The sequence below is a fragment of the Anopheles coustani genome, chromosome 3 (assembly GCF_943734705.1).
Source record: "Anopheles coustani chromosome 3, idAnoCousDA_361_x.2, whole genome shotgun sequence".
NCBI lineage: Eukaryota > Metazoa > Arthropoda > Insecta > Diptera > Culicidae > Anopheles > Anopheles coustani.
This window is the reverse complement of record NC_071288.1, coordinates 20,678,478-20,688,385: the sequence shown is the minus strand read 5'-3', so window position 1 is coordinate 20,688,385 and position 9,908 is coordinate 20,678,478. Positions and strand designations below refer to the sequence as shown.

General features: G+C 46.9%; 1 protein-coding gene across 1 annotated transcript; it reads left to right on the top strand.

Annotated features, from left to right (window-relative positions):
- The first annotated feature begins 557 nt into the window (after positions 1-557).
- LOC131258714 (myogenesis-regulating glycosidase-like) lies at positions 558-9,891 on the top strand. Its single transcript, XM_058260084.1, has 5 exons — positions 558-759; positions 7,311-8,190; positions 8,773-9,337; positions 9,401-9,557; positions 9,632-9,891. The coding sequence occupies exons 1-5, from the start codon at positions 558-560 to the stop codon at positions 9,829-9,831; spliced, it is 2,004 nt and encodes a 667-aa protein (XP_058116067.1). The 3' UTR covers positions 9,832-9,891.
- The last annotated feature ends 17 nt before the right edge of the window (positions 9,892-9,908 follow it).

Genomic DNA, 9,908 nt, shown 5'->3' with positions numbered 1-9,908 from the left:
TCTGTTCGATTCTATAGTGTTCGTTTACGTCTACACTTGTGAACCTGTGCTCACAGTCCCTGTGTAGTGTCGGTCGGAAACTCTCACGCATTTCTTTTTCCCTCGGTCGGTGTGTTGTGCATAATTATTTCCGTTCCGTTTCGAAAGGTGTCACCACGGTTGAAAATAAGCTAGTAGCGTCGTGACACACTTACCGGAGACCCATCAGCACGCTTCCATTCACGAGTCCGAGAGGGTGTAGCTAGTGGCAAAGGGAGTTTTCCTTCTGGTTCCACCATCACCGCGAGTTTTCCTTTCGGAAATTGTGTGCGTCCGTACCATTTCGGTTGGAGTTTTATTTCGAGGGGAACCCGCTAGTGTGTATCGGTACGAAACATCAACATTATTGGTTCCGGAAACGAGGAGGAACACCGCCGTTGAAATTCTTTCCACCACACACATCCGCTCATCCAAGTGAACATACATCCCCTACAAGTTTCTAGTCCCATCCGCCTAGAGGTGGGGTGGTCCCGAACTACCTATCGGCGTTCGTTGCTTTCATCGGCAATCATCTTACGATGGCGATTCGGGTGACGAAAAAATGCTGTCTGTTTTCCACGCTCGGCGTGCTGGTGGTGGCGGCCGCTCTGACCGTGACCCTGGTGCTGGTACTGCGGGATGACGAGGAACTCAGCGAAACCTACCAGTTTTCCGCCAGCCCGATCGCGGTGCGGCTAGAGGAGCAACCGGATCACCGATATGTGCTGAGCATCCATCGAGGTAAGCGAAAGGAAATGCTCCGTCCTGGTGTAGGGATTGAGCCGAGTTAGAAAGGTTAATAATAATTGAACGAATTAACCGAAATGAATAATGAGTGATTACATTAATGTGATGCAACGAAACGTCAAATTCGAAAAAGAAATGAAATAATTCGCAAGCAAGTTGGCAATGAAAATTGAATGAGCTAGCCTACTAGAACTGAAAGAATTGGGCGCAAAAAAAAGTACGGACAATTAGATAAATTGAAGTGGTTCTCACTTGTATAGTAAGACGGTCTTGTGATTGATCTTGACCAGAGTGGATGGCGACAAGATAGAGAACACGAAGCAAATTTGGGAAAAATAATTCTTTTAATTTGGAATTTGAGATATATAACGAAACGATTCGTTGAGATCATGTTCGGAAAATGGAAAGACACATTTCTCCCTAATGATGCCTTATTTGCAGAAGGAGAAAGAACACTGTAAACCTTCAAAATCCCACCGCAACAACTCGTCTGCAACCTTCTGTTGTTTATTTTCCTTTTCCAAGAGTTGTTAAACTCATGACCGAACGTTAAGTGGTACCGACGGATTTTGGCGGATGATGGTACAGTGTTTTCCCAAAAAGTCCCGCTGCTCCTACCCGTGCACAGTGTGCACGTGCCATGCTCCATACAGATCAATCGCACGGCCGGACGCGATTGTTATGGTTGATATGAAAATAAACATCCACTCAGTCGACGGCTTCTTCTTCTGATAGCTTGCGAACCACAACTAGGCGGTACTCGATTCGTTTGAATGTTTAGGCGTGTGTTGAAATACGCCATGCCAGGGAAAAGGAAAACAAACGTCGGCACATCGAATTTATTGGGCATATCGTTTATAGAGATTTGGAAGAACCGCAGCGATCGAGTTCGATAGTGTTGGCATAGAGAGAGTGGAGGTGCTTTTCAAATAATTTTGGGGATACAATTGAAATTGGTGTACTCTGATATATTGAATTACAACACTCTCTGACTCTAATATATTGAAATATGTTTCACGAGTGTAAACGCTATTTAAATACTTTGAAGGATTTAAAAAATATACTGTACTTAAGTTAATAACTGTGCAACAGTGGTTCCTCCGGAACATGTATTATTTAGAGAGACTGTGAAATACACAAAAGCTCTTCCTGCCCGGGCCTTGAACGCTGCCAAATTGGTGAAAAAGAACGAAGCAACTATTTCATCGAAGAAGATAATTGCATGCAACCCGAACCGTCGGACCACCCAAACAACTTGCCCCATGGCGACCCTGAGGTTACGCCGCCGGCATGGCAAGCGTCAAGCGCTCAAAAGACTGCCGATGCATTTACAGATGCATTAGATTGGGAATGCAGCCCCTTTTTGGCACGTTGCGGTGCACGGGGATTGGAAAATCTCAGCCCTCGGTGGAAATATGTGTGTCGACCCACCTTTGAACTGCGGCCGGTACTCCTCCGATTCGACAGCGCCGCTGCAACTGCAACAGATTGCAACAGTTAGATAGACGCCACGAGACGAGTTTCCATCATTGTACCACCTCTTCTTTCCCTCCCGTCGGCGGGTACAAAGCGTTTCCACTACGCGGTAAATGGATTTTCTTGTGTGCCGCTTTCAGCTCACCTCTAAACTGACATCCTTTTAAAACCGTTTTGCCCTCGCGCTAGAGTCCACCACCGCCGATTCTGGCCGGCGCTGCTTGGCATAAATCAAACATTTACGGTTGAAATGATTGGCCATCGCCCAGCCGGTAATTTGATCGGTTCGGAGCCGATCGGGGCCCCGGGCGAAAGCAATACCACTTTGGCGTCCCATCCATCATGAAGAATCCATTCCGATCGCGATCACTGGTGCCCCCTGGTGTTGACCCCGCTGGTTCGAGCAACTGATTCGGATGAACACTTTCGTGCTCGTGTTTCCTTGTCAGCGATGGGAATAGTCGGCCTGAACATGGCGACATTCAAGGCAGGAAACTAATGGCATCGATTGAAGATGCGCACAATACAACTAAGTAAAAATTGCATACACGCCCAGTTAGGTTGAATAACGTTAGTGCTTCCTTAAACTTCTATAGCGGTTCCTAAAATTACTTTTACAGTTCCTTATACTGCTTTTCGTTTCGTTCAGGTTTTTAGTGAGCTTCTTTATCACGATCGGTAGAAAAATAAAACACAGGCAAATGTTACGAAGCACAGAAAAATCTATGATGACATATCACCGAACATGTTAATGCTATTTAATGTAGCTTGTATCATAGAAGAAAACAGTTTTACTTTCCAATGTTATTATAAAAGTTGTATTGTTTATCGTTTGTGCAATTTCTCGAAAGATTTGCACATATCCTTTGGAATGACTACATTCTTTATACAAAAGATACAAAATAACTTAACATATCCAATGAAAAGAAGAACCCAAAATAATGATAAATAGTAAAAATAATAATATCAGAACTAATAAACAAAAACTATATAACTTTTCTAGCTTTCCATGTTGAATACCATAGAAGATTTTCACAACGATTAGAGTGGAATTTAAAAAATAACCTAATTTCACAATAATCGAACAACCTTTGCAAAGGTAAATCTATTTGAGAATTGCTCTAATCTGCATAACTTCTATGCTGCTCTCTAGTAACTAAACATTAACTAAGTCTTAATGAAAGTTAATTGATGAAATAGCTAAATTTTGGAGCACACCTGTTAAGAGGAGTCAAAAAGATTCCATCTTAAAATGTAGAACAAATTCCTTTCGATCGTTCGTACGAGATCTCACGAAGGCAAGTAAATTAAGAGATATGATGCGAGCCGGACATCTTAAATATCAGACCAAAGCGAAACAACTACGCCAAAACGCGGCACCACACGACAGAAAACGGAAGGAACCAAGGAATGGGCAAAAATTAGTTATCACTTTCCTCCCGCAAGGTGTCGAAAGATCGCCCAAATGGGTGGGGTTGCGACTGACACGGGCCCCCGACGGACCGCGGCGGGTTGCCATCATCCGTTGTCGGCGTCGTCTCCATCGTCCGAGCGGTCAATATTGTATGGAACGCGCCACAAACAACAAACGATCCGTGACAGGCGACATGAAAACAGAGCATTAAAGTAAACGGTAACGATCAGCATCATGCTCGAGCTCGCACGCCGGAGAACGGAAAAGAAGAGTCATACACACATGCAGGAAGGAAGCAAGAAACCTTCCCTCCTTCCCACCCCAGAGCCGGCTTCTGGGCTTTTGGCTTTTTGACGGCCGTGTTTACATTCTTCGCTGATTGATGGACCCCACTAGCACCCACTTTCACCACCCTGGACCACCCGCCAGTGCGCGAGGAAGCGGTCAGAATGGAATCGCGAAAGCGTAGCCGAAAAAAAAATGTGCTGAACGGATTTCTCCGGTTCGGCAGTGTTGCCAGCCGGGGGAACGGCGGGTATCCCCCTACTTGGCGGGTCTATTTTTAAAAACCTTATTTTAGAGCCGATCCCAAAACCGCTGCCAATGAGAAAGTGATGCGAACATCTTACCCCCCGATGTCCCTGTCCATCGGCCAAATGCAATCTTCTACCCTGGTGGATCGTGTCCACCGCGTGCCGCCTTGTGCCGAACGTTCGTGCGACGACCATCAACCGATGATCGGTATCTTCCGGGCAGCAGCAGTAGCAGCAGCAAGGTGCAAGTAGCCGATCAGTTGTCTGTTTGTATTTTCCCAGAACGGGCCGAGGGGACGGGAGGGGCGGGTTTCGAATTGCCACACGCCGCGTCCGATTAAGGCAGCCGACCGATTTTCCTGCAGCTTTTTTTTTTCTTATGTTTTCCCTCGCGATCCAGTTCGCATGCCATCCAAATTTTGCTTTTGCATGCTCCTGCATTCACTGCTAATGGGGCTCGTAAATCGTCGTCCACTTCACGTGGCCTGGCATGGCGTGTCTGGGACCATGGAGGTTGTTTTTCGACCCCGGTCAAACCGTAACGCCCGGTCGTCCGAATGGCACGATGGAATGTCGGCATGAAACATTTCCACCCCGGTCCATATTCATCTACCTTTTATCATAGCTTGCGTTTGGAATGTCGGAAAACATTGGGTTGCGGCATGAGTTTGTAGCGATTTTCTGCAGATCAAATAGCACTAATCCGTTAATTTTAATTAGATAAACAACCAAATATTCGCATTCATAGCACCTTAATCATTTTTTTATAATTATCATTTCAAGGTCTGCAAAATAGAATCATTTTCACGGAGCTGTTGATTAAACCTTAACTCTAACCTTAATCTGGTTTACCTTCAGGTGAATATTGAGATAATAAATAGCATTTCCGCATTTTCAGCAATAACACAGTGTTGAAAAACGGTTAAAGCACTAGGCATTAAAAACTATACCTATCAAATATTATAGGTTTACTATCCTCCAATGAGTAAAATTTTATAACAGATAGTACTACTGTGTAAATATATAATCATTTGTCAACTGTTGAACAGTTGTATCTCGTAAAAGACATTGTGGGTTACAACTTCCACTAATGCTCTTGCAATTTCAGGTCTTCGGCTCATAACAAGCTTTTTCAGGATAATAATAAACTTCTTGGGCAAATATTAATTTGAACATTTACGTTGTGCTTATACACATTTTGCAGACGGTTGCCTACTGTATTTGCTTTAGAATCTACGAATAAGAAGCTCCTAGAGGAGCTGTACGAATCATACAAAAAAAAAGAGTGTTTATGGTAAGGGAAGCTTAATCGTCTTGCGATTGTTTAACGGCAACAGTAATGCCGTGATAAGAATGGCTCATAAACGTTACATCATAAATTGTCAAGCAAACAATCGAAGCGTCTCATCAACAGCTGACGGACAGCTATCTCCCGGTGGAAAGGTCTTTATCTCGGGGGGTCCCAAAAGGTGCCATTTCGCTTGCCGATATTTCACCCGAAATCACTCCATAAACACGTCAATTATCGCAAGCTTCTCGAACGCAGAAAAGGTTCACTAAACTCACCCCCCAACCCTCCACCCTTCCTGGCAACCAATTGAACTTCGGTCCATTTTGAAAGCGAACCAATTCCAGAGATACGGCGGTAAGAAAACTGTGCGTATGGGCGCACGTCCAACACGTGACATCGGTTCGTCGTCGGGGGGCCGAAAACGCCGAACGCCAAACGCCATCCTGATCATACGCGTCATTAACGGGTGCGCTTCGCGGTACATTTTTCATCCCAAAGTATTTCATAAGCGCACGCGGGTGTTCTGGCGTTCGACCGCCCTAACCGAAGGCTCCCGGCGTAGCACGCCCCGTATGGAGTGGACATTTGAATGGAAGGCAGAAAGTGTGGCATATAGGACACCTTTTTTCCCCCCAACGCATGGGCATTTCGGCGCACTCGGATCGCACTGGCCGCGCATCGAATCGGCGAAAAATGGCCATAATTAATGGGGTTTCCCCTCGTCGCTTCCTGGTTTCGGTAGCTTAAGAGCGGCCCATAAATCTACCGTGCTATCCCTTCTTTCACTCCTCCCGTGTGTGCAGCCGAAATTGGCCGCCAACCGCCAACGCAAACCCTTTACATCTCCCTTCCGATTCCCTTCGCCTCCGCCCGTGGAAGGATGAAAGCAAATGCTCGAAATTAATTTCGGAGCAGGGGAAATTAATTATTTCACCAGGCGTTATTTCCCGACCAACGGTTCCGACGGTGCCACCACTTGGGGGTAGAATGTGCGTCCGAGTGCTTTCGCCAAAAAAAAACCCCACCAACCACCGGTGGCGAGGGAGCTACCTGTCCCGAAAGGTTCTGATCGGTCGGTTTACGATTATGGGAACATGATTTATGCCATCCAGATGGGGAGGACGCGTGGCAGTGTAGGGTGGGCGGGTGGGACGGACCGGCTGGATTTTCATGACAAGTATTCTGGCGATCGAGGTCAGATCGGTTCGGAGGGCATTTCAAGGGATTGTAAATTATAATCAGTTCTTTCAAAAAAAAAAAGAAATGATGGATGTTCCCAGCGAATAAAACCGAAAACACCAATTGAAACGTTAGAATAAGAGTTGGGTAATTCCGATTCCGATTCAAGAATCTGAATGACTCTTTACTTCATTTTCGAGTTTCAGAAATTTGTTAATGATTTATTGATGAACCCCAAAGATCCATGAATGTTACAAGAACAGAAAAGTAAAGCCATGGGAAAAGGAACACCTTTTATTGTCGCTTGATCCACGCCAATGAAAGAATCATGAAGAGTTGTGAGGGATTCATTAAAGTTTCCAAAGATTCATCAATTTTTTAAGATTCGAAACATATCTGATTGGATCTTAGGCAAAAGATTCATATGAATGAATCTCGCCTAAGAATTCATAAGGCACAACACAAATGCTAGAAACAATTATTTGAATGAGTGCCATCAAAAGATTTCAACACACAACTATGTAAAATTTATGTTTTGAAGCGGAAGTAATTGAAGAAACGATACTATATTATCGATTCAAAATAATATTTTAAACCATTTGGATCCGCCGCTAATGTTTATTACTTCCGCTATTATTCTCTCACGCACCAGGTGACGATGAGCTGCAAAAGATCACCTTTGATCATGACTTCACGGACGACTCGGAAATCGAGACATTCCCCAAAGGAATGCGCCTGTTCGGCAACGGACATAACGTGGAAATCCGCGAGCTGGAGGATAGCGCCGGGTTCGCCTACCTCAGCGTCTCGCGCACCTTACGCAAGAGCCAGCTCGGTTCCGATCTGCTGCATCTACAAGGCACGCACGGTCCGGACCAGGCACCCCTCCACTGGTACGGCGGCCCGGAGCAGATGGAACAGTACTACCCGGTGGAGCAGCTACGCTTCGACGACTACGCGTACATCACCAAGGAGCTGCACAGTGCGGCCATCATCGAGCGCTACTGGGTCAGCACGGCCGGTGTGTTCGTGTACGTCGACAAGGAGGTCCCACTGTTCATCGACCAGGACGAGCAGGTGCTGCGGCTGACGGCGAAGAAGGAGCTCCCGTACTACACGTACGACGACGAGTTCGTCTTCAACTATCGCATCGGGGTGGCGGGTGATGCGCGCGAGGCGCACCAGCGTGCGATCGAGCGCGTGCTCAACCAGCCGGTCGACATTCCCGACGAGCGCATGGTGCGCCATCCGATCTGGTCGACCTGGGTGCGCTACCGGCGCCCGATCAGCCAGCAGACGGTGCTGGACTTTGCACGCGAAATCAACGCGTACGGGTTCAAGAACGCGCAGCTGGACGTCGACGACCTGTGGGAGGTGTGCTACGGGTCGCTCACGTTCAACACGATCACCTTCCCGAACGTGACCGAGATGACCGAGACGCTGCGCGAGATGGGCTTCCGGGTGACGCTCTGGGTGCATCCGTTCATCAACAAGAACTGCGATCCGTGGTATACGGAGGCATTGAGCAAAGGGTAAGTGTTCGAGGACAATTTCATTCAACGTTCATTGGCCTATCCGAAGGTTGTCCATCCAATGAAGTTTAACCTTCGTTTAGTCCCTCTGTCTAATGGGTTCTAATCTACGTTCAGGAACTCGGAACTTCTCGGAAGAACTCTCCCTTAACATTAAAATGAAACCGTAATCTCTCCGGTGTTGGATTCAAGGAGGATAGCTCTGGTGTTTGAAGTTTAACTATCTCTAAACTCCTTATCCTAGTGAATTTTTCGAAAATTGGCTCTTGGTCAAGTCATTTGAAGTTCGGGAGAACTCTCTCTAAAAATAGAAATGAATGTCAGGATCGATTAAATCAGAACTCCCGTATGAGACACCATGAAGATATATCAAGCGATTCACTGGAACAAAGGCCCCGAGAGAGTTAACTCTCTAATAGTAGAGTTAACTAATTCATAGTAAACTTCCTTCTCCTCCGTTTCCGTTGACTTACTTCTTGACGGATATTTGATGTATCTTTGCATATTAATGCATATATTATTATGTATCTTTGCTTGACAGAAAGTCTTGAATGTAGTTTCTGAATTTCCCATCATTTACAGCTACTTAGTAAAGTCGCACAACGAAACCATCGGGTACAACACCAAATGGTGGAACAGTGGCGAGAACGAGGCGTCCTACATCAACTTCAACAATCCGGACGCGGTCGAATGGTACCGGCGGCGGCTACGCGAACTCCAGGATCTCGGCATCGACAACTTCAAGTTTGACGCCGGTGAAACGAGCTGGGCCCCGGACGACCCGGAGATCGATGGTTCGAAGGCGCTGCTACCGTCCAGCCAGACGGTGAACTTTGTGCGCATGTGCGCCGCATTCGGGGGCATGATCGAGATACGGACCGGCTGGGGCACACAGGATCTGCCGGTGTTTGTGCGCATGCTCGACTTCGACACGCGCTGGGGCTGGAACAATGGGCTGCGGTCGCTCGTCCCGACGCTGTTACAGATGAACCTGAACGGCTACCCCTTCGTGCTGCCGGACATGATCGGTGGAAACGTGTACAACGACGACATCCTGACGAAGGAACTGTTCATCCGTTGGCTGCAGGCGAGCGTCTTCATGCCGAGCATCCAGTACTCCAAGACACCGTGGGATATCGATGAGGAGGTTAGACGATATTGGGGAGACCATGTGCTTCTTACGATCGGTTAATATCCTCTTCTTCAACAGACTGTCACCATATCGAAAAAGTTCACCGTACTGCATGAAACGTACGCTGACTACATCATCCAGCGAATGAGGTTGGCCGTATCACACGGCATCCCGGTGAACCCACCTCTCTGGTGGTTAGATCCGGCAGACAAAATTGCCCAAACCATCAACGACGGTGAGCTTCCGTTCAACTAAATACTCTTTCCCTTGCACGTGTTCTACGAATAACCCAAACTATCTCGTTCGCAGAATACCTGCTCGGTGAGGACATCGTGGTCGCACCGGTACTGACAGAGTTTGCCGTCACCCGGGACGTCTATCTGCCGAAGGGTACGTGGCGCGATGGCAACACGGGACGGGTGCACGAGGGTAGCCGATGGATCTACAACTACACTGCACCGATGGACACGCTTCCGTACTTTGTATCTGCAACGTTCCAAGCTAACTAAACGCTGCACCGTAGAAACTGGTGGAGCGAAGATGTATACTTATTAAACCAAAAACAACAAAAATGCCACAAAATCCT